This window comes from Hyperolius riggenbachi, chromosome 4 (genome assembly GCF_040937935.1).
Source record: "Hyperolius riggenbachi isolate aHypRig1 chromosome 4, aHypRig1.pri, whole genome shotgun sequence".
In the NCBI taxonomy this organism is placed as follows: Eukaryota; Metazoa; Chordata; class Amphibia; order Anura; family Hyperoliidae; genus Hyperolius; species Hyperolius riggenbachi.
The window spans coordinates 170,151,337-170,177,081 of NC_090649.1; the positions used below are offsets into that span (position 1 = coordinate 170,151,337).

General features: G+C 41.0%; 1 protein-coding gene across 1 annotated transcript in view; it reads right to left on the reverse strand.

The window, feature by feature from the left end:
• Window positions 1-18,193: 18,193 nt before the first annotated feature.
• BCHE (butyrylcholinesterase) overlaps window positions 18,194-25,745 on the reverse strand; it is a 116,368-nt gene continuing 108,816 nt past the window's right edge. Inside the window, exon 4 of the mRNA XM_068279285.1 lies at window positions 18,194-18,767. Coding sequence (XP_068135386.1) covers window positions 18,643-18,767 — 125 coding nt within the window. The 3' untranslated portion in view covers window positions 18,194-18,642. The remainder of the gene's footprint in view (window positions 18,768-25,745) is intronic.

The following is a 25,745-nucleotide window of genomic DNA, read 5'->3' on the forward strand; positions in this document are numbered from 1 at the left end:
TTAGGGTCTGATCTGATAGGTAAAAGTGACAGGTGGTGATAGGGGGTGATTGATGGGTGATTGATGGGTAATTAGTGGGTGTTTAGAGGAGAGAATAGATGTAAACAATGGATTTGGGAGGTGATCTGATGTCGGATCTGCGGGCGATCTATTGGTGTGGGGGGGGGTGATCAGATTGCCCGCAAGGGGCAGGTTAGGGGCTGATTGATGGGTGGCAGTGACAGGGGGTGATTGACGGGTGATTGACGGGTGATTGACAGGTGATGGACAGGTGATTGACAGGTGATCAGGGGGGATAGATGCATACAGTACATGGGGGGGGGGGGTCTGGGGAGAATCTGAGGGGTGGGGGGTGATCAGGAGGGAGCGGGGGGCAGGGGGGGATAAAAAAAAAAAGCGTTGACAGATAGTGACAGGGAGTGATTGATGGGTGATTAGGGGGGTGATTGGGTGCAAACAGGGGTCTGGGGGGTGGGCAGGGGGGGGTCTGATGGGTGCTGTGGGCGATCTGGGGCAGGGGGGGGGGAAATCAGTGTGCTTGGTGCAGACTAGGGTGGCTGCAGCCTGCCCTGGTGGTCCCTCGGACATTGGGACCACCAGGGCAGGAGGCAGCCTGTATAATACACTTTGTAAACATTACAAAGTGTATTATACACTTTGTATGCGGCGATCGTCGGGTTAACATCCCGCCGGCGCTTCCGTATGGCCGGCGGGATGTTGCGGCGAGTGAGCGGAGACAGGCGCCGGTGGAGGATCGCGTCACGGATGATGCGATCGCTCCGCCCATGCCCATACAAGGACCGCCGCCAATTGTCAATACGGCGGTCCTTGCGGCGTCCACTTCCCGGCCGCCAATTGTATATACGGCGGTCGGGAAGTGGTTAATCTACTTTACCATGGAGGGCGGTTAAAGCAAAGATAACTCCTCAATGGGACCTCACCTTAGTATTACAGATGTTAATGCAGGCTCCATATGAACCTTCAGAAGATTCGGACATTGACAAATTAACACTAAAGACTTTGTTTCTGACAGTGATTACTTCAGCAAAAAGAGTAAGTGACATGCAAGCGTTTTATATCAAGGAACCTTTCCCACTATGTTTTCCAGATAAAATAGTCCTTACTCCGGATCCAATCTATCTTCCAAAAGTAGTTACAGAGTATCACTGGACACAGCAGGTAATATTGCCCTCTTTTTGTCAAAATCTAGCCAATGATAAGGAAAGAGAGTTTAATAGCCTTGATGTAAGAAGAATTGTCATACAGTATTTGAATAAGACAAAGGAGTTCAGACGGTCAAGGCATTTATTCGTAACATATTCAGGTCCAAACAAAGGATTACAGGCTGCAAAAACTATCTTAGCAAGGTGGATAAAAAGGTGATGGGGGAAGTGTATAAATTGAAAGGTAAAGAGGCTCCCTGCACTTTAATGGCTCACTCTTCAAGAATAATGGCAACTTCATGGGCAGAAAAAGCACGAGCATCATTACAACAGATTTGCCAAGCAGCCACTTGGAAGACACAGACAACGTTAATGAGGCATTATGGGATAGATGTATTGTCAGGTCAAGATATGGCGTTTTTCCGCAACGTGTTGCAGGCAGCAGTCCCTCCCTGATGTGTGTATTAGATTACTTGCCTGTCTCTTCTTTCTAAGCCAGACACTGGAATGATTAGAGAAAGTTCAGTTTAGACTCACTGGTAATTATGTTTCTCATCATTGCAGTGTACGGTGTAGATCATCCCTCCCTGTCCTTGTACACTTTATTCTACCTTATCACACATAGGTGTGGTGAAAAGTTTAGTTAGCAGTTAGGAGTCTTGAGTAGGTGTCTTATTGGCCTCATTTCTTGTTAATATACTGAAGGTAGGAGGGCAAGGTGGGGGCTTTTAATCTTCTTGCTAACTGTGTTTCCCTAAGAGGCGAAGCCTGGAGTCTCTCTTTTCTAAGCTGTACACTGGAATGGTTAGAAACATCAATACCGGTGAGTTTAAACTGAACTTTCCTCACTTTTTTGTAACTCCTCAATTAATACCTCCATCCCCCAATCACCGGCCAAAGTCCTGCATTGCTCAGCCAATGGTTTTCCTGCCATTTGCCTGATGTTGCATCATTGTTGGACATGATGGAATCTGGAAAAGAGGGAAGGTTAAGTTAGTGTTAGGCAGAGAGGAGAGGGAGGCTAGTGTTAGGCACAGAAGCGGGGAGGTTAGTGTTAGGCAGAGGAGAGGGGAAGTTAGTGTTTGGTGCAGGAGAGGGGGAAAGTTAGTGTACGCCACAGGAGAGGTGGTGGTGGGGGGGGGGGTTAGTGTTATGCAGACAAGAGAGGGAGATTAGTGTTAGGCATAGGCCTACATAGGCACATTCAAAGATAAACATTTTTTGTCACCCTCGGAAGCCAACTTGGGCCAAGGTGTCATGATCCAAGCCTGCACATTTTTTAATGTCCCATTAAAACATACCTCTTCAGACAGGCTTTTAATTTCTTATAGACAGAATTTGAGGCTCATTGCCTTATCTGCTAACCCCTATGTCTCCACCCCTAGATATGTCCCGAACGCCTCGGAACGGTTCCAGGCGAACTTTAGGTGGTTCGCGTTCACCGGCGAAGACGAACTTTTGCGGAAGTTCGATTCACCCCATAATGCTCCATTGAGCCGAACTTTTACCCTCTACATCACAGTCAGCAGGCACATTGTCACCAATCAGACTGCACTCACTCTTGGAGCCCCACCCCCCTTTATAAAAGGCAAGGTTCTCCTGTCGTTTTACTCACTCATCTGCCTGCAGTAATTAGTTAAGGGACAGCTGCTGACAGACTCTGCTAGGGAGAGTTTAGTTAGGCTCTTGTAGGCTTGTTCCATGCTATTCCTTATATTACCCTCTCCCTCCTCCCTCACTCCCTTCTTCCGGAGGGAGGACGGTCTCGTCTTCAAGGGAATTGTAGTATTTCAAAAGCCAGCTTACATACCGTGGCTGGGAAAAGAACCCAGTCTGAGTGTGTGGTAGGTAACTCACTTAACCGCTATACAACCACCAACACTACATGCTGAAGCCAGCCTAGCATGTACCATTATGATCAATCCAAGAGTAAAATTAGCTTGCTTAAGGATTTGTAGCATGTCAAAAGCCAACTCACATTGGCTGGGAATAGAACCCAGGTCTGAATGTGTGGTAGGTAACTCACTTAACCACTATACCTTCACCAACCCTACATGCTGAAGCCAGCCTAGCATGTACCATTATGATCAATCCAAGAGAAAAATTAGCTTGCTTTAGGATTTGTAGCATGTCAAAAGCCAACTCGCATTGGCTGAGAATAGAACCCAGGTCTGAGTGTGTGGTAGGTAACTCACTTAACCACTATACCACCACCAACACTACATGCTGAAGCCAGCCTAGCATGTACCATTATGATCAATCCAAGAGAAAAATTAGCTTGCTTAAGGATTTGTAGAATGTTAAAAGCCAACTCGCATTGGCCAACTCGCAAAGCCAACTTGAACCTAGGCCTACCACTCTGTAGGCTGCTATCCTAACCATTATACCACCAACACAACACACTACAATGCTACATGCTGAAGCCAGCCTAGCATGTACCATTGTGATATACCCAAGAAAAAAAATAAGCTCTCTCTCTCTCTAGGACTTGATGCCATTGAAGTGAATTTTCAGATTAAAACCATCAACGGATACCGGCAGAACCCTACTAGAGAGAGAGAGAGAGAGAGAGATGAATCTACCTGGCTATCTGGGGTTCTCTTCAGACAACTGTTGAACACAAAAGGCAAGGTCATGCCTGGGTGAGCTTGAACCACCAACCTTGCAGTTAACAGCCAAACACACTAACCAATTGTGCCACACAGACTGTGTACCACAAAGACTGTGCATGCAGTTGATGTTGAATGATTTTATGGGGATGTATGTGTGTCTTTTGGAGGCAGGAAGTAAGTCTGCTCCAAGAAGTTTCAGCATGTAGTGTTGGTGGTATAATGGTTAGGATAGCAGCCTACAGAGCGGTAGGCCTGGGTTCTATTCCCAGCTAATGTGAGTTGGCTTTTGACATGCTACAAATCCTTAAGCAAGCTATTTTTTTCTCTTGGATTGATCATAATGGTACATGCTAGGCTGGCTTCAGCATGTAGTCTTGGTGGTGGTATAGTGGTTAAGTGAGTTACCTACCACACACTCAGACCTGGGTTCTATTCCCAGCCAAAGTGAGTGGGCTTTTGACATGCTACAAATCCTTAAGCAAGCTAATTTTTCTCTTGGATTGATCATAATGGTACATGCTAGGCTGGCTTCAGCATGTAGTGTTGGTGGTGGTATAGTGGTTAAGTGAGTTACCTACCACACACTCAGACCTGGGTTCAATTCCCAGCCACGGTATGTAAGCTGGCTTTTGAAATACTACAATTGCCTGGAAGATGAGACCTTCCTCCCTCTGGGAGGAGGGAGTGAGGGATTACTGGTGTTATAAAGCAGTGTAGGCCTGCAATTGAACATTCAATGAGATTTCTGACCTTAAAACACTGCTTTGTATTAAATCCAGATTTTTTTTCTGGACTTTTGATGTGTATTTCACTCAACCATGTCTTCTTCCAGGTATTACACCCCTTGAAATGTCTTTTCTATCATTTTTGTAGTCAGCAGAAATTTTTCAAAATGTTTAAGTTCGCCTCCCCATTGAAGTCTATTGTGGTTCGCGAAAGTTCGCACGAACCGAACCTTCCGCGAAAGTTCGCGAACAGGGTTCGAGAACCAAAAATCGGAGGTTCGCGACATTGGGACACCCCACTACGAAGCCTAAAAAACCCTAAAGAAACAGCACCACACTGACAAACTAAATAATGAATTTATGAAAAAACTTTATTGAGAAATAAACACCACCACTACCCTCTAGATTGTAAACTCACAAGGGCAGGGACCTCTCCCTAGTGTTGCCTGTGGTATTGGTAATGTTTCAATTTATACATCAGTTCCATGTATTTGCACTTATGTTTTTAGATGTTTTTAGATGTCCTGATTGTACTGTGTGTTCAGGGCCAGGCCGAGGCATAGGCTGGAGAGGCTCCAGCCTCAGCTGTCATTCCTAATTGTGTTTGAAGCAGAAAGAAATAAGAAAAGGAGATACATGGAAGTGACTACAAGCCAGATAACTAGAGATTAAGGTGTTGGGGGCCCTGGGGTGCCTCTTAGTCTAATAGCAATCAGTGTGTGATGGCTGGGGTGGAGGGATGGAGGGACGCACTACAGCAGGTGTTAGTGCTTTGTAAATAAATGATAAAATAATGCTGAATGTTGATAACATTTCTATGATGTCAGCTCTGAAGTGTTCTGCCTAGGAGTAATGCTTGACTCTGCTCTTGCCATGCCAAAATGTCCACTCCCCGATCATCCATTACAAAAACGTATCTTACATCCATTCTTTCCTCCAGCACAACTCTAATAAATTTCTAGGGAATACCCTTGTCATATCAGATATTGATTATTCTTATTTTTTTTTTAGTTAGTCAGTTAGTTGTGTCAGTTAACAGACTAGCTCTCCAATCCATACTACACTCCTTTTCTTGTTTTTGACTCATCTACCACTCTTTTTGCCACAGATGAGTTTGATGTAAGGTACATACACACGTCGTATTTGCGCAAATGACCCGCCGCTGAACGACAGACTGTACACACGCCCGATTTGACGTGACGTCCAAATGACCGGGTCATTTGCGCAAATACGACGTCTGTATGTACCTGTAGTCTGATGACTTTCTTTACTCAACTCTTGCTTTAGCTTTGATTCCACACTATCCTTATGGACAAATTACAGTTTGCTGATTAGATAACCTCTGGATACAATACCCTAATGGAATAATCACTTCTTGACATTTTTTAGTAATGTGGCCTCATCATATGCATGTTCTCTTTGTTGGGCTATTTTTTTTATTATTATTATTATTCCTGCATTAGCCTTTACTGTCATGATTTTCTTCATAATGATTTTGGCTGCCATAACTGCTCTGCAGAAACCAGAAAAAAACACCACAGATTTTCCTTATGTTCAGATCTAGGGCATTTTTAATCCAGAGTTTAACCACTTCTGTACCATGCTATTTTGTGCTAATCTGTGCTGCGTGGGCTCTCCAGCCCACAGCACAGATCAGGTTGCAGCCTGGCCGATCAGACTTCCCCCCTTTTTTCCCCACTAGGGGGATGTCCTGCTGGGGGGGGTCTGATCGCCGCCGGCTGCTTGCGCTTGCGGGGGGGGGGGGCTCTTTAAAGCCCCCCTTCGCAACGCTTCCTGGCCTCCTTCCCCTTCCCTCCCTCTCCCTCCCCCTGTAAGCGGCGCAGGACGGATTTCCATCCTGCGCCTGATGGGATAGGCTTTAGCCTATCAGATGCCGGCGATCCCCGGCCAATCAGAGGCCGGGGATCACCGATCTCCTCTACGGCGCTGCTGCGCAGCAGCGCCGTATACATGTAAACACCGGGGAAGATCTTTCCCGTGTGTTTACATTTACCCTGCGAGCCGCCGATCGGCTCGCAGGGTGTTCACGGAGACACCCTCCGTGAACTGACATGGAATACACTTCAGGATTCAGGGGTGTACATATACGCACCGAGAATCCTGAAGTGGTTAATATTAGCACCAGAGGAGAAGACTCTGGAAAATCATTTATGACCTCTTTTCAGTATTGACTTATGATTCTGGCATATTTTTGGGTGTATGGACCTTACCAGATAAACCTAATTTAAACAACTACAATTCTAATAATGGCATACAATATGAATAAAAAATATATATTATTTGATTCCTTTTATCTACACAACTGGTTAAAGCAACACTACATAACGGTGTAGAACCGTCGTTTGTAAGATACATAAAGCACAAAACCTGTTTTGCATTCAAATTCACAGATCAATACTGTAATAATACTGTACTTCTTTGTTGAAAAAAAATCCTCTTTTTCAGTTCTTTAGACTGGTTCTTGTTTTTTCATCCCTGCAATATTTTAAAATGTAATGAAAGGGCATTTACTTTAATAATACTGCACCACTTTTATTTAGGTGTAACTGGAGCATAGGGATACACTTTATAACTATAATTTTAGTGGATGTCACTTATATAGTTGTGGGTGGACACATAAAAGCACAGTGCTGTAGGGAAATTCTTTTATCTTTTCATGTCACTTTTAAAGACCTATAACATCTAGCATCTACCATATATTATAGGATACATAATGTGTAAAATGAACTGTGTATAAAAGAGGTGAGCCTCTGTTTCAGCAGCTGTGTTAATGTACACACCACCGGTAATAGACGTTGACCCATGAACCTGGCAGGGTGGCCATGAAATATCCTTTAAAAATAAAAAAAAATATTCCACGTTGTTTGGTAGCATGACAGCATATCAGCATCAATTATGAACTTGTATGTTAGATGCAGGCATGGTAGTTGTGAAACAGAATAGATATTTTTTAATTAGGTATTTCGAATCTTGCCAAAGCACATCAAGAAATCATTATCCTTTCCAGTTAAACTTCTTGCCCATTGTCAGTGTGATACATTAGCATTGCCAATTAACATGCTGCCAGTCAGGAAAAAACAATAATTGTCTCTGGATGGAGTGGTTTATTCAGGCTATGGCAGTAGTGGTCACCTGGCTATGTTACATCATCAAGCATGATAAACGTGCCATGTTACCAATGGTATAAATGTGCACTGTAGGGTCAGTCTTGATAGAGAAGCAAAGATCTCAGTATCTTTCACTGATGATGACAGCGCTGAAGAATGCACTGAAGAGAAGACATTATTGCTCAATCCTTAAGTTATCAGAAATGTAAAACAAAATGCTGACCATACAACTGTGTATGCTTTTCAGTGACTCTATGATAAATGCTAAGCAAATTGTAGTTGGGATGCAAGAGGAAGAGATTGATGATCATACATTTCCATTTGCTAAGCTTTTGATTCTCATGGTATTGAGAATAAGTCCCATTTCTTACTTGCAGATCTTCAGATCATAAATCCACCTCCTTTCCACCAGGAGTAAAATGACACTAACAGCCCTGCACCTCAGTTTTAAAGTATATCTGTGTTGATATGAACATAAGCATTTATACTTACCTGGGGCTTCCTCCAGCACCCTGTGGGCCGTGTGCTCCCTTGCCATCCTTGTGGGTCACTCCAGTCCTCTGTTTTCCCGGCTCAGTAAAGTCTCTGACTGGTCCAGTTGCACTCCACTGTGCATGCATGGCCCTAGCCACACACCATCTTAAAGAGGAACTCCAGTGAAAATTATGTAATAAAAAGTGCTTCATTTTTACAATAATTATGTATAAATGATTTAGTCAGTGTTTGCCCATTGTAAAATCTTTTAAATCCCTAATTTACATTCTGACATTTATTACATGGTGACATTTTTATTGTTAGCAGGTGATGTAACTGATTGGGATAACGTTCAATTCTTGGTTGGAGTTTCTCTTTAAGTAACTGCACAGGCAGAGAACGCCCACGGCTACAGGAGCATGACCAAGGACATGTGCAGCCAGGGCTGTGTATGCACAGGAGTCCCCCAACTACTGGGTGGAAGGTCAAGGAATGGAGCAGCCTGGGAGGATGGAAAGGGAGCCCACAGCCTACAGGGGGCTGAAGGAAGCACAAGAAACGTATAAATGCTTATGTTAATAACATCTCAGTTTTCCTTTAATGTATCAGATGGTAAACTGGGTTCAAACAGAACAACCTTTTTTGCTAATTAAAACAGCTACATTTCATGGTGAAACAAATAACTATAGTACATTTTATAAACTGTGTTTCCTCCAGTGCTGGGCGTAATGGAAAAAGCTACGCTTACGGATCATTACGCGTAATTTTACGCTATTACGCATTACGGAATTACGCTAACGGCGTAGACATTCAATTTCGGTACATGTCTGTAATTACGCATAGCCCTTACGCAATTACGCGTAAGAATACCATAATTCGGGTTGTTACGTTATTGGCTTACGCGTAAAATCCTACTAGCAATTAATGCGTAAGGTCATGCTGCCAAGCGGAAAAGTTGACGCATGGATCAATGTTAGGTAGCCGCCGAATTTAAGGGTTAATAGCAAAGCCCCCTTAAGTGCTAAGAGCCTCAAATTTGGAGAATATATTAAGGAGATCAGAAGGAATAAGAGGAAAATGTTTTTTTTCAAAAAGACCTTATAGTTTTTGAGAAAATCGATGTTAAAGTTTCAAAGGAAAAATATATACATTTAAAAACCCGCCGACTTTAGTGGTTAATAGCAAAGCCTGATTAAAATTTAGGAACACCAAATTCACAGGGTATATTAAGGGGATCAGTGGGAATAAGAGGAAAACATTTTTTTTTCAAAAAGACCTTATAGTTTTTGAGAAAATCGATTTTTAAGTTTCAAGGACAAAAATGTCTTTTAAATGCGGAAAATGTCAGGTTTTTTTGCACAGGTAACAATAGTGTTTTATTTTCATAGATTCCCCCAAGTGGGAAGAGTTTTACTTACTTCGTTCTGAGTGTGGGAAATATAAAAAACAAACGACGTGGGGTCCCCCCTCCCAGACCTCTTTAACCCCTTGTCCCCCATGCAGACTGGGATAGCCAGAATGCGGAGCACCGGCCGCGTGGGGCTCCGCACCCTGACTATACCAGCCCGCATGGTCCATGGATTGGGGGGTCTCAGAAGGGGAGGGGCAGCCAAGCTTTCCCCTCCCCCTCCGAGCCCTTGTTCAATCCAAGGACAAGAGGCTCTTCTCCACCTCCGATGGGCGGTGAAGGTGGAGGCCACGATTTCCTGGGGGGGGGGGGGGTTCATGGTGGAATCTGGGAGTCCCCTTTAAAAAGGGGTCCCCCAGATGCCCACCCCCCCTCCCAGGAGAAATGAGTATAGAGGTACTTGTACCCCTTACCCATTTCCTTTAAGAGTTAAAAGTAAATAAACACACAAACACATAGAAAAAGTATTTTAATTGAACAAAAAACATAACCACGAAAAAAGTCCTTTAATATTCTTAATTAACCATTAATACTTACCTGTCCCTTTAAAAGCCAGTTCCCACGCAATATCCTCGGAAATATACTAATCAGTTACAATGTAACAAAGTTGTTACAATGTAACAACTTTGTTACTTTGTAACTCCACCGCACCCGACGTCACTCGCCGCTCACCCACCGGCCGCCGCATACACTCTAAGTCCCCGCCGGCTCCCGCCGTCCACTCCGCTCACACCTGTCACCCATATACATGCTGGCACCCATGGGTGCCAGCATGTATATAGGTGACATGTGGGAGAGGCGGGGAGGGCAGCGAGAGCCGGCGGGACTTAGCGTCCTGAACCCGACAGAGCTCTGAGCTATATAGCTCAGAGCTCTCTAAAGCATCTTTGTATTTGGGCTCCAAGGAGCCCCATTGGTCCTTAGCAGACCAATGGAGTTCCTTCTGATTTGAAGGAACCCCATTGGTCTGCTAAGGACCAATGGGGCTCCTTGGAGCCCAAATACAAAGATGCTTAGAGAGCTCTGAGCTATATAGCTCAGAGCACTGTCGGGTCTGTGCAGCGCAGACGCGTATGCGGCGGCTGAGCGGCGAGTGACGTCGGGTGCGGCGTAGTTACAATGTAACAAAGTTGTTACATTGTAATAACTTTGTTACATTGTAACTGATAGAACATTTCCGAGGCTATTTCGAGGGATCATTTATTTAAAGGGACAGGTAAGTATTAATGGTTAATTAAGAATATTAAAGGACTTTTTTCGTGGTTATGTTTTTTGTTCAATTAAAATACTTTTTCTATGTGTTTGTGTGTTTATTTACTCTTAACTCTTAAAGGAAATGGGTAAGGGGTACAAGTACCTTTATACTCCTTTCTCCTGGGAGGGAAGGTGGGCATCTGGGGGACCCCTTTTTAAAGGGGACTCCCAGATGCCACCATGAACCCCCCTCCCCAGGAAATCGCGGCCTCCACCTCCACCGCCCATCGGAGGTGGAGAAGAGCCCCTTGTCCTTGGATTGGACAAGGGCTCGGAGGGGGAGGGGAAAGCTTGGCTGCCCCTCCCCTTCCGAGACCCCCCAATCCATGGACCATGCGGGCTGGTATAGTCAGGGTGCGGAGCCCCACGCTGCCGGTGCTCCGCATTCTGGCTATCCCAGTCTGCATGGGGGACAAGGGGTTAAAGAGGTCTGGGAGGGGGGACCCCACGTCGTTTGTTTTTTATATTTCCCACACTCAGAACGAAGTAAGTAAAACTCTTCCCACTTGGGGGAATCTATGAAAATAAAACACTATTGTTACCTGTGCAAAAAAACCTGACATTTTCCGCATTTAAAAGACATTTTTGCCCTTGAAACTTAAAAATCGATTTTCTCAAAAACTTTTTTGAAAAAAAAATTTTTTTTCCTCTTATTCCCACTGATCCCCTTAATATACCCTGTGAATTTGGTGTTCCTAAATTTTAAGCAGGCTTTGCTATTAACCATTAAAGTCGGCGGGTTTTTAAATGTATATATTTTTCCTTTGAAACTTTAACATCGATTTTCTCAAAAACTATATGGTCTTTTTGAAAAAAAAATTTTTCCTCTTATTCCTTCTGATCTCCTTAATATATTCTCCAAATTTGAGGCTCTTAGCACTTAAGGGGGCTTTGCTATTAACCCTTAAAGTCGGCGGCTTTTTTATATTATACGGGAGCGTAATATTACGCGATTACGGCAGACTGTGTAATTTCAATGGGAGTTTACTGTCTTACGCGTAATTTGTTACGCGTAATAACGTAACCTACGGTCTACGCGTAATTAATTACGCGTAAGACAGTAACCTTACACGTAACGCTTAGGGTGCATTTGTAGTGAATTACGATGCGTATTTACGCTAATGCGTAATTTCGGCCCAGCACTGGTTTCCTCAAAAAAAAAAGAAAGTGCTGCTGTGGTTTTGCTCTTTTTAAGAATTTTCCCCAATGGCACCAATGTTGGACATAGTCCGATACAGGAAAAACTGTCTGCTGCTAGATGGCTTTGATGCAAATAAAATCCAGCACAGCATCATCTTCTTCGGACAAAAGTGTCAGACTATGTCAGATACTCTGATCAAGGCCATCCCGATCCACCACCACTGCTCCCACCTTCTGTCCCACTGTGTCAGCACATTTTCTTAGCAACATTGAAAACAGGCAGCATGTCAAAAATTCCATACAACACAGGGAGTGTACCTTGCAGGGAAGGGTGACAAAGGTACTTTGCTCCACTGTAACACACTCTTGAGCCAATGTAAAGATACACTGGCCTATTCCCCACCTCTGCATTCCCTTAAAAGTAGATTGTGGAAAACATTAGTGAAAATCTACAGTAAAATGTGAAAGCTCTTTTTATTGGGGGCTACCAAATATTTACCTTTTCCCAGGACAACGAGTTAAGGTTGCATGAGTAACCCTTAACTAATTCCCAAAGTGTCTAAGAAAATAGCATTTATATAATTCATGCAAAAATATCTAAGAGAAAGTGCTGTTGTGTACATAATTTTATTTTGACCAAATAAGTTTGCACTTACATGGAATTCGACTTGGCACACAGCTTAACTGACATTATGACACAAGGACGGATTGTATAGATTATTACCAATCAAGGACAGTATTAAATTAATATAATTGAAAAATGGGTTCTGAGCAATAATTTTTTCAAGTCCAAGCCGTTTCAGAATCAGCATGGTTCTACATTAATTTATTATATTTTTTCATACTTTTATGGTTCATTTTTTGTAATAACAGGTAGGTGTGCATACTTGTTAATACAACTGTACAGTTTATGTTTGACAAAAGAAAAGTAAACTGAAAAGACTGAAAAGCATCCGTGCCAAACAGTACAACAAAGTTGGCTACTGTGAACAGGTTGTCATTCCATAACCTTACCATAGAATCAATTGCATGATTTTCACTGGCCAATTGCTTGATTCAGATACAGTACCTGTATTTATTATGTCATATACAGTATAACAGGCAGCACATTGTGTCAACTTTTAAAAATGTTTAGGATAGTGGGAACACGGATTCTACAATGCTAGGCCCTCTGAATGGGATGCAAGCAAAATGCTGACACTACCTTTTTTTCCCACCTAGTGGAACTTATTTGTTAAAATTTAGCCTCTGTTTCTAAATAAGTTATTAAATATTTTAAACTACACTCTAATTGACAACCGATGAACAAATATAACCATATTTTGATGTGGAATTTTGTGAGAGACATAATCTTTTTATTTTGCCCATTTAGGGAAATGGCTGAGAAACCTAACTTTTTATTATTATTATAATTAATCATATTAATGACAGTATTGATTTATAAAGCACCAATACATTCCTTGGCATTGTAAAAAATAAAATTAAACAAGCATTGGGTATATAATAGTACAGAAAATTGTATACACCTAACATGGACACTGGTACTCAATACAGAATTGGTAGACATATAAATCAAAGTAATCACAGTGACTAATGTAACATGATGAATAAAATACAGTAGAATCCCTTTATAGTACATTTCAAGGGACCTGGCCAAGTGGTTTACTATGTCAGATTTGTTTGGCATTGTATATAAATATAGGTTCATTTGCTGGGGCCTGGAAAAAGAGTTTACTACAGCCAGAGGTTTACTATATCAGAGATTACTTTAATGATGTTCTACTGTATATAACACATTTCAAGACACAAAAAGATTAACAACAAATTCCAAGATGCAAAAAGAAGAAAGCCCTGCCATTGCTAGCTTACCATCTGAAGGAATGTGAGGGATAGGAGGTGGAGAAGTATACAATTTGAAAATAACCATTTTATTGTTACTGAAATTCATGTCAATTCAGTGTATTTCTGCTGAAATATTCCCTCTGGCAAATACATAATTTTTTAAATGAAATATATTTTTGCTAATTTTGCTAGCTCTTTACTATGATTAACACTTGAATCAAGAATACTAATCCAAAAGAAAACATGCACACACCCATACAATTATCTTAGTGATTTAGAAATTAAATCTGAAATCCAAAATACTCTTCAAGTTTTTTTTCTTAAAATGTGATCAAAGCACTATAACTTGGTGGCCCTATGCATGGCAAAAGTTGTTAAACATGGGTTAACACGTATATTTGTCCTACGCACAGCATGTGCGCATTGTTTGAATTCAGTAGCATAGCTTTGGGGCCCTGGGCCCCAGTGCAAGTTTTTACATTGGGCCGCCTCAAGCACTCTATACAAAATTGATATGGAGCACCAAATCCTGCCAAGGACAGCTGCAGTGTCAGAGAGGGGTAGGCTGGGGAGGTTAGTCTATTAATGATTATAACTAATCAAAGCACAAATAGAAGTGATCATTAAGTTAGCACAATTAAAACGCTAACAAAGCAGTTTAAGGCTCCTTGCACACTGCATGCGATTCCGATTCTGCTTTTTAATCGGTTTTTACATCCGATTCTGATTTTTAATCTTTACAGCATGCTGCATTTTTTGATTCGTTTTTCTGTTGAATGTATTCAGGGAAAATCGGAATTGAAAATCGGAATCGCAAAACGGATTTGCAGTGTGCAGGGAGCCTACGAAGGGCCTCTACTGGCCTTCTTTGGTTCAGGGGCCCTGGCGCGGTTGCTACCTCCTCATCCCTTATTGCTATGCTACTGTTTGAATTCCGAATACAGGCCTGTATGCCAAACAGAGCTTCCCAAATGCAACTCAGTGTGGTTTCTCCAGTAACTTAGAGCAGGGCTTCCCAATCCTTTTCTCAAGTACCACCAGCAGTTAATCAGCATTACTGAGACATTAATTACCCCACCTGTGAATCTGTGCAGTTTCCTGCAAAACACGTGCTGTGGTATTTGAGGACAGGGTTGGGAAGCCCTGACTTCAGGTGGCCATAAACGATACAATTCAGCAAACAATAGTTTACAAAGGATTATTCATATAAATGATCAATAATGATCATTTGGGACCACTAACAGACAAAAAATGTCCTAACCAATCGGATCAGATTAATGAAATCTATCCGATTTTCATAATGATCCCGTTAATCTGATTGGATTGTTTTGGAGAATTATGTCTGTAAGGGGCAACTGATCATTTCTGATTGTTCATACAAATAATTGTTCGTAAGCGATTGTTCGGCAAATGTATCGTTAGTGGCCACCTTTAGAGTAATCAGTGATGGTAAATCTTTATAATAGCTTCAATAAAAATAGAAGTTAAAGTCAGTAGTGTTCAGAGGCAGCTTCCTTGCATTGTTAAGGGGCCCCTACATATAAAAATATATATTTAATCCCTCTAAACAACATTACATTTTCATTCAAATTTGGAAGTTAAAGCTTTTATTTTATGAGAAACTAACTTATGCAAAATACAGGTTTATTCTAACCATGAACTTAAAGGGGAACTTCAGCCTAATCAAGTTCCATTAGTTATGTTAATTAGAATAGATAGGTAATATAATCTCTTACCCACCCTGTTTTAAAAGAACAGACAAATGTTTGTGATTCATGGGGGCTGCCATCTTTGTCATGGGGCAGCCATCTTTTTGGTTGAAAGGAGGTGACAGGGAGCAGGAGACACAGTTCCAACTATTCGGTGTCCTGATTACCCCTCCCAGCTGCACACGCTAGGCTTCAAATGTCAAATTCAAAATGTAAAAAAAAAAATTGCACCAAAACAGCAGAACGAGAACAACAAAATCAGAAATCCCATCATGCTTTGCACAGCATCAGGGGAAAAAAAGCCCGGGCAGTTTTCTTCTGTGCAGCTAAAAATGAGGCTTGTATAAGAGAAACAAAGTTCTGATGCTGTGAAACTGTTAAAGAAACACAAAGCCTTTTCAGTGCTGCTGAGTCCATTTTTAGTCCAGAGGTTCACTTTAAGTGTACTGACTGACTCCACATCTTTTATACAGCCTGTATTCAACATAGCAGTGACTAGAAGCCAGTCTAGAAGCTAGTCCTTGATATTTGTCACTGCAATCATCACCATTGTCCATCTCTGAAGTGAGAGCAGATGTATTTGGCAGTGAAGTGCTTAGATGTATACCACTACCACACTATAGACTTTTGAAATTCGGACAGGTACATATTGTGGTGCAGAAGCTTTAGCAATGGATCCATTGACAGTCAGACCCTTCTAAAAAATAGAGGGTTATCAAGGTGATGCCAACATTTTTTCCTACATAGCAATTTATTAAGTACAACATTTTATGTTATTTGTGGCTTTGAAAATACTGTAGGAATATTTATTACTTTTTTATTATTAATATCTTTCTTTCTTTGACACAATAAGTACATGTATCTACTTTGTCTAGAATTATCAGATCTATTGTGACTGAAATGAATAACTAGCTCCTACTGTACCGTGTTAAGGTATTGGATATAATGTTAAGTGGGTCTGTAGCAAAGCATTGGAAATTATTTCCAGCCATAACCAATTGTTTTATGTTATCAGCTGCTTCAATCTGAAAAGAGGTAGTTGTAGAGACATCTCCAGTGTATTTTGATGGGATTATGGAACAGGAAGTTTAATGAGACTGTGAAACAGACATGTACTTTATAATATTGGTTCTCTAAAGAATCATAGATATATTTGAAAGTGAAAATCCAGTTTTACTGAGAAGGAAAAAATATAGATCTTAAATAACATAAGTACTTTGTAAACTTCATTGCAGAGTCTTACCTACAGTTGTTCTTTGGATTCTGTAGAGCTAAGATCAGAGAATTTCACTACACGTTATACTATCAACATACAACTAGCAACAAGAAGTATTGACTAGTAGTAAACAGGTATACTTTTTGCCACCGCTGCTCTTTACTAGAGGTATTGATTTGAAAATTGTGTATAATCCCTTGAAAACATTTTGCACAGAACCACAATTGCCCAGGCCATGGGCAAATGTTAGACAATGGCCTCAATTCACTAAGCTTTATAAACACTTTATCCGCCATTTGATAATTTACCTCATGGGTAAAATCTAATTTTGAATTCACTAAGGTGTTATAGATTTATCAAATGTTTTATTGATAAAACGCTCAATAAATCTTTAACACCTTTGTGAATTCAAAATTAGATATTACCCATGAGGTAAATTATCAAATGTTTTATAAAGTGTTTAATTAAGCTTAGTGAATTGAGGCCAATGTAGGGTGGTCAGTGTGGAGCAGGGTGGTTACATATACATCAAGGGTTCTATGTTTAAGTAAATAGTGGCTTGAATGTATATGTGTGGAAACAAGTAAGTTGTGTATGTAGATCTGCACTGGATTTCTTTGCATTAAGTGAAGTTTGCAGTTTTTGGGATCTCCAAATTTTTTGATTCTGTGCTGTCTGAACTAGGAAAAAAAAATTCATAAATAGTGATGAGCAAAAAAACAGATTTTTTTGCATTACTTTTCTCAAATATAATGTAAAATTCAACTTTCGAGTGAAAATGCTATTGAAAATCATTTTATAATACGTTTGTGATTTTTTTTTTGCAAATTTTTGCGCTAAAGTAAACTATTTTCGTGCTTGTTGCAGATTTTTGTGGTTAAAAAAACAACAAATTTCTGTGTTTTTTTGAAAATGTTCCATAGTAAAAAAAAAAAAAAATCAGGATTTTTTTGTAAATACATTCTTGAAATGGAAAATAGCATTTTGGATGTGAAAATGACTGGTGAAAACTCGCAAGCAACAATGTTCATAAAAAAAAGGCTAAAAAGCCATAGAGGAATGCCGAGACTTAAAGAGAGTCTGAAGCCCAATTAAAAATGGCTTTTAAGCTTATATTCAGCAGGGGCATGTTTGCCCCAGCTAAAACGCCGCTATCCCGTGGCATAACGAGGGGTTTTTAACCCCCAAATCCCCCCTGCAAAATCCACGACCAACTTGGTCGTGGATTTTTCTGCCCCTGTGCGGTTTCGTGTGAGGCAGGGCTATGATGAGCTGCAGCCCTGCCTCACACGCGTCTGTCATTGGCGGATCTCCGCCTCTCCCCCGCCCCTCTCGTCAAAGGCAGACTGAGAGGGGTGGGGGAGAGGCGGAGCTCATAGCCCTGCCTCACACGAAAGCGATCCCCGGAGGTAGCAGGGGGGATTTGGGGGGTAAAGACTCCTCGTTATGCTGCGGGATAGCGGCATTTTAACAGGGGCAAACATGCCCCTGCTGAATATAAGCCTTAAAGCCATGTTTTATTTGGCTTCAGATTCTCTTTAAACACATGCAAGTATAACTAGCAGACCTCACTGATTTCCACTGATGCCGCCATCCAGTGATGAGTGTTGAGTTTTTACCATTAGTTACAATACATGTATATTTTTTCACAAATGAATGTAAGCATTAGAGGCAAATATTTCATCTTAATACATTTGATTATAAGTAAATATAACAAACCAAATTTTTTTTGACAAATGAATGCAATAGTTTATTTACAAACACTAGTGTTCCTTAACAAATTCAAAACTTTACAAAATTATATTCAAATATAAGCAGCATTTTGTAAACACCGTCAGAACCATGAATATATCACTGTCCCGTTCTGTGTAATTCATATAACACCCATCTTAGACAAGCTTTAAATGACTACCAGTATGTTTGAACCTACTAATCATAATATGGTAATTCTTTAAAGGGTAAAGCTATTAATTAGAGACCAGCGCAGCTTTCTTTCTTACTGCTGTAATCATTAAATTGATTTTTCCAGTCCATCATGTAATTGTTCCAGCGATGGAATTCTGTCTTCCACTGTCGTTCTACTTCATCAATATTTCCTGGAAAAAAAGATCACAACTGGTGTATTAATCTAAATTTGAATCTATGTGTTTACATTAATTGGAAAAGAATAAATGCTGGTGATTTTGCTTTCTAGAAATGGAGCAACAATGGGTATTTATTCTTGAAATGCCACTTTCCCTCTGTAAATAATCATTTTCTCCCATCTTATAGGTCACACTCCCTCAAAAAAAGTTGCTATTGACCTGCTCATTGGAATTGCTGTACAGATCTAACAGCAATACGGGGACTAATTGGAGTGTATGCAGAGGAGAAAAAAACTGTTTAGTTTGTCCCTTTTGCATGCTATTTGCATTGTTCGCTATTTATGTCTGCAGCTGAGCTATTTAAAGTAAACTTCAACTGAGTAAAATTATTTAAAACTAACACATGATGTCCCTGCAAATTAATAATACTTACCTTACCGTCAGTTGCTCTCAAATGCTCACCATTTTCTCCTTACAACGATTACTTCCAGTTGTGACATGATTTTGTAAGAACTGAAATATATTTGTTGCTTTCAGTTATATATCAGTTGCTGTCAGTTATAACTGAAATGACAACTGATGAGCAAGGTAATGTCCATGTTTCAGTACGGCTTAAGTGGGCGATATTACAGTTTAACAGTGTGCTGACCAGGAAGCTATTATGGGGTAATAGCCATTTTCAAAATAGAAGACGAAGAATTCTATTGATCATATTAATCACAGTGGATAAGCAGGACGCAGGAGAGGAGAAAGAGATTGACGAGTAGACTGCACTGGAGGTAAGTATGACATTTATTTTGACTTTAAATGTTCAGTTTAAAGTCTGGTAATATCAACTGTTGGTCTTCTCTAGGATGATATGGCAGAAAAATTCCAAGAGTTGTTATAAGACAGCAATTATGTTAATTAATTAGAAAACAGGGCAATGCAAACTTTCTTATACTGCAAACAGACCACTTATTATTTTTAATATGATTGTCATCATGCATACATTTGTATACACAATTTGCATAATCCTTCATCAACTCAGAATTATTACCATCTCATTGGCCATCCCTAATCACCATCATCACTTTGTGTTCCTTTTCCCAAACATATTGAGCTAGTCATGTGACTAGCTGCTCCTTAGAGAGGTTCACATGCAGATGTGGTGAAAAAGACAAGACAAATAACATTAATATTGCACTTTTCTCCTGGTGGACTCAAAGCGCCAGAGCTGAAGCCGCAAGGATGCACTCTATGGTCAAAATCAGATCGGATCTGTCAGAAATGATTTATCGAGCCATCTATCTGTCAAAAAAACTCATGGTGTATACCTAGCATAAAGTGTCCTGGTCAAGAATAGAAACTGGGACTGTAGTACTTGAAGGCAAGAGTGATTGGCCCTTTGCTGCCATGCTGGCGGCCAGAACTAAATAAATAAATCTATTGTTTACAGACAAGCTTTCAGACTTAGCAACCCATTGTCTATTTCAGTTAACAGGAACAAACAGCTCATGACACTGCTGAATGCATTCATAAATCAGTAATATTATCCATAAATAGCTTATGAAATCTACAGGGTGACAACAATAAAGTGAAAGTAACTTCTTAAATGCAAGCAGCAGACCAGAAACGGCAGAGTTTCAAAATAGCTGAACATTTGCAATTGCAACCTATATGTCATAAAGATATTCATCTCAGTGAGGTTGTGTCTGGATTTAGCATTTCTCTTTTCCCCAAACCACCTCATATAGACACATTTTTTTCAAAAGTACATAATCAAAAATTCAAAACCAAGACAAAGAGGTCCATTCACTTCTCTTCAGTAACAGTCTGAGACCAGTCCATAAAGTATGTTGGAGAAAGGAGTGTGTAGTCCCTTACACACTCCAATGAGTTCTGGTTCACCATGAGCTTGCTGGTTAGTCTGTTCCTCTCGGTGTTACAAGCTGTACTCTATAGAGCTAAATTAATCCATGCCATGCACTGATGAAGATCAAACAATCCGAAACAGTCTGTATGCATGTTGGATTATTCTGGCTCTGTACAAATTAACAAGATGACACATCATTGCGTTCCAGCAGTTCTGGAGGTGTGTTTAGCTTCTAAGAGTAACAATGGTTAATTTGCATATATTCAGCAGTGTTGCACTTAGAGAGATCTCAAGCTCACTCCAACCTGAATTATTACAAATTCTTTCTGTTTTAAGAAAGCAAACTTTTGTTTTTCTTAGCATGTTAGTAAGGGGGCTTTTAGGACCATTGTAGTCCCTTACACACTCCAATGAGTTCTGGTTCACCATGAGCTTGCTGGTTAGGAGGAGGGGCAGAGGGGCAGAGCCACAAACTGCCAATCAGATTTGTTTGCTTGATTTCAATGGGAAAATGTAAATTGCTTCCATTCTCACATTATTGATGCCAAGGGATTATAAAACTCACTTGTTCAGTGATCGATCAAAATTTTCCACGCAGACAGATCGACAGGATCGATCGATTTCTGACAGAAATCGGTCGATCGGTCAGCGTTTGCGCATTGATCTCACAGCAGATTAGATCACAGTGTTCGAATCTTCTGTCTATCGGTGGGAAATCGAGTAAGTGTACGGGTACCTTAAGGCTAGGTTTAGCTGATATCACTGGGCTCTGGGCTGATGATACACTGAGGAAAACTGCTGACAACATTAAACCTTGGTGATTGGTTTTCTAAGCTCATCAGTATTTACGGATCATGGAGCAAATATTGTTGCAGCACTAAGTTCTGTATCACGACTGCACTGTACAACACGTATTTGAATACAGACAGTGCTAAACACTCATGGTAAGCATTGAACAGATGAGAATGGCTTCAATTCACTAAGCTTATCTCCTGTCTTTCTTTAACAATTTCAGCCCGTGGGGATTTTTCACCTTATGCATCAGAGCAATTTTTGACCTCCCATTCATTCACTAATAACGTTATCACTACTTAACACAATTTATTGATCTATATCTTGTTTTTTTCCGCCACCAATTAGGCTTTCTTTGGGTGGTACATTTTGCTAAGAATTATTTTTTTATAAATGCGTTTTAACAGGGTTAATAAGAAAAAAATGGAAAAATTCTTTATTTCTCAGTTTTTGTCCATTATAGCTTTAAAATAATCCATGCTACCATAATTATCAGTTATGACACCATTTAAATGTTGTCCCTATCACAATGTATGGCACCAATATTTTATTTGGAAGTAAAGGTGCATATTTTCCGTTTTGCGTCCATCACTATTTACAAGCTTATCATTTAAAAAAATGTTCGTAGTATACCCCCTTCAAATGCATATTTAAAAGTTCAGACGCTTAGGTAACTATTTATGTCTTTTTTTTTTATTTATTGTAATTTTTTTTTCTATTTAAAATTTTATTTAGGTAATATTTTGGTGTGGGAAATAAACGGTTAATTTTTAATGTTATTATATGTGTAAATTGTAATGTAAAAATATGTAAATGTAGTTTTACTATTTGGCCACAAGATGGCCACCTGAGTTTTTTTTCTTTGTGTGCTTCTCGCTAAGCGGAAGCAAAAGGGGGATGTGGAAAATTTTACGTGCAGAAAGACTGAAGCCTCTTGTAAGAGCGATTTGTTTTTTCTGCTGGGGACACGGATCAGTGATCGGGAACCATCTTCCCGTTCACTGATCCCAGGGCTACCGGGGGACAGCATGGGGGAAAGGGGGCGCGGCAGAGCAGCCGCCCGGACGTGAGCATCACGTCCAGCTGGCAGAAATGGTTAATAACGTTTCTGAGCTGTTTTTAGAGTTATCACCATGGTGATAAGGCATATAGTATTCACTAAACAATTTACCTCAGGCAAACCTAACATTAACTCTGTCTTTAAGTTAAGGTGAGATCTCTAAAGTTAACATTTCAATCCTTAAAATAACTAAAGAATTCTAAAGTTAAACGTAACTTCAGGACTGAAGTGATAAGATAACTTTCTCACTGTGAAAACGTATTCATTATGTTAGTGGGGCACAGAGGCTGGTTGTGCACACTAACACCAGCCTCTGTTGCCCCATGGTGTGCCTCCATGTCCCCCCTGCGCGCCGCTATACCCCCGCAGTGCTGGCGACACGCAGCGTGTCGCCAGCACAATGTTTACCTAAGCGCTGTCTGTCAGCGCTGCTCCCCCGCCTCCTCCGCATCGGCGCTACCCGCCCGTGTCCCTTCCCTCCCGCTGATAGGAGGGAAGTGACGCGGGCGGGTAGCGATGATGCAGAGGAGGCGAGGGAGCGGCGCTGACTGACAGCGCATAGGTAAACATTGTGCTGGCGACGCGCTGCGTGTCGCCAGCATTGCGGGGGGTATAGCGGCGCGCAGGGGGGACATGGAGGCACACCATGGGGCAACGGATGCTGGTCTTAGTGTGCACAACCAGCCTCTGTGCCCCAGTAACATAATTAAATACCACCTCGGGTTCTCTTTAATAAGGCAAGTTTATTTAGGGAATTAACACTCAAAATACCGATCGATGTGTGGTGGTAAGTTTTCTCTTGCCTTATTATCACCAGCATGATCTTGGCGAATTGAGGCCAATAGAAAAGCACAAATACTTTTACTGGTTGTACATACAAATGTATTTTATCCTTGTTTGTTGTAAGAGAGGACATTGTAAGGGATACAAGCTGCTTCTGGCACATCCAGGGCCGGCCCTAGACTTTTTGCCGCCTGAGGCAAGTTTTTAAAAAATTGCCGCCGCCCCCCCCCCCCCCCGCCAAGCTGGAGGGGTAGCTGGCAGGACGGGGGTATTGGGCCAGCGGCGGGGAGGGGGGTCGGACCCCCCCCCCCTCCCTTGCCTGGGTCCCCCGTCCTCCACTCCCCTCCAGCCTTAAATAGAAGCAGCCGCTATGTGATGTGTAAGAGGAACGGGCGGGGAGGACACTCACCTCTTCCCAGCGTGCGCTTCACTGACGTCACTTCCTGCAGCGTTGCAGGAAGTGACGTCAGTGGAGCGCACGCTGGAACGAGGAAGAGGTGAGTCCTCCCCGCCCGACCCCCCTCCCCGCCGCTGGCCCAATACCCCCGTCCTGCCAGCTACCCCTCCAGCTCGGCGGCCGGCTCCCCGCACCCACGGACGGGCGGGTGCCGCCCCTGGAAATTTGCCGCCTGAGGCAAAAGTTTCACCCCGCCTCAGGAGCGGGCCGGCCCTGGGCACATCACCATTCTTACATGCTCATAGCTTATCGCTATGACTTCTCATGCTTGGTGGACTAAGTTATAATCTTTCAGGAAAGATGCACATTTTTTTCTGTACAATAAAACTGAAAACCAAGACAGGTGCACCCAAAATATGCAAATTTGGAGTGCAGGAACAGGCAAGGAAACTGATAGCAGACTATTGTACGATCAAAAACTAGCTGTGTTTGTTTAATTAAAGGACAACTGTAGCAAGAGGTATGTGGAGGCTGCCATATTTATTTCCCTTTAAGCAATACCAGTTGCCTGGCTAGCCTGCTGATCCTCTGCCTCTAATACTTTTAGCCATAGACCCTGAACACGCATATGCAGATCAGGAGTTTCTGACATTATTATCAGATCTGACAAGATTATGCATGCTTGTTTCTGGTGTTATTCAGACACTGCTGCATGCAAATAGATCAACAGGGCTGCCAGGCAACTGGTGGCATTGTTTAAAACAAACATAAATATGGCAGCTTCTATATTCTTCTCGCTTCAATTGTTCTTTAATCACTGAAACAAAATATAACATAAATGTATAACATAATCCAGCATAGATCACCTCCTATGGTGGCATGATAGGAATACTTTTTTCTCTGACATTAATAAAAATTAAAATAATTTTAGAAATGACTATTGGGAAATCAGTTAGAAATAACATAAAGACAGCATATTTTCCATGCAGTTATCCCTGCCTATGGTTCCATGAACATGTGTATAATGAAGCAGCCCTTGATAATAACACCTGTGACAAATGAAACATAAACATTATTAAACATATGTCTCCATACATAATTGATCTGGTTAATTGCTTTGTAGAAATTCAATCCAATGTAGCACTCCAATCCCATTGAGGTATTCACATCATAAAAGGCATTGGAAGGACACCCAGTGTGATATATTATTGCCACCTGTTTACTTTCTTAGTGATAAGGTCACACAAATCAAATCATAAGTCATGCATCTTATTAACACTGACCTCATCAATCTATGTGAAATGACTACCTTAGACAGAAATGAGCCTGTCGCTAATAAAGTAAGATTAGTGTGTTCCGTTCCACTTCTGATTAAAATAAAGTGCCCTTGTAACATGCCTGATACAAAAATGCAGTGTATACAATATAAAATTACATTAGTAACAGCAAGCAAGATATATACCAAGAACTGCTTACCCAAAGCCACTTAAAGCTGACTTGTGTTCTATAGAAAACACCACTTTTGCATACTAACAAACAGGAATATGTTTTCAAGAGCATGGCTGCAGTAAAGAAGGTCTCAGATAGCAAGAAGTCTAAAGAAGTCTAGCTCAGCTCAAGCAGTACTTGAATTACAGCTAGAGTAGCTCATGTCATTGCTATAATTTCTGAAGATAATGGAGATTTTTCTTACAGTCCATTTGTACAACAAACTATACTTAAAGTGAACCTGAGGTGAAAATAAACTGATGAGATGAACAATTGTATGATCCTTCTATATCCCATAGTTTTATTTTATACTTAAACATTTACAAAGTAGATGGCCTGTTTTGTTGTCTCTGCTCAATGGCTGTCTATTAAGAGTTCCAAAGTTAAAATACATGAACTATTGACCTTTTTTCTAAACTTTTTTTACTGGCAATTTAAAATTAAACAAAATACATGTTTAACTTTCATTACACATAAGGATCCAGCAGACCTCTGAACAATACATTTCTCTGTATGATAATAGGAATAAGCAACACAGAAAACAAGTGTGGTCCTGCCCATTCAAAGGTTGATTTCCCCAGATGAACCTGACTCCAAATTATCAGAATTCAGTAT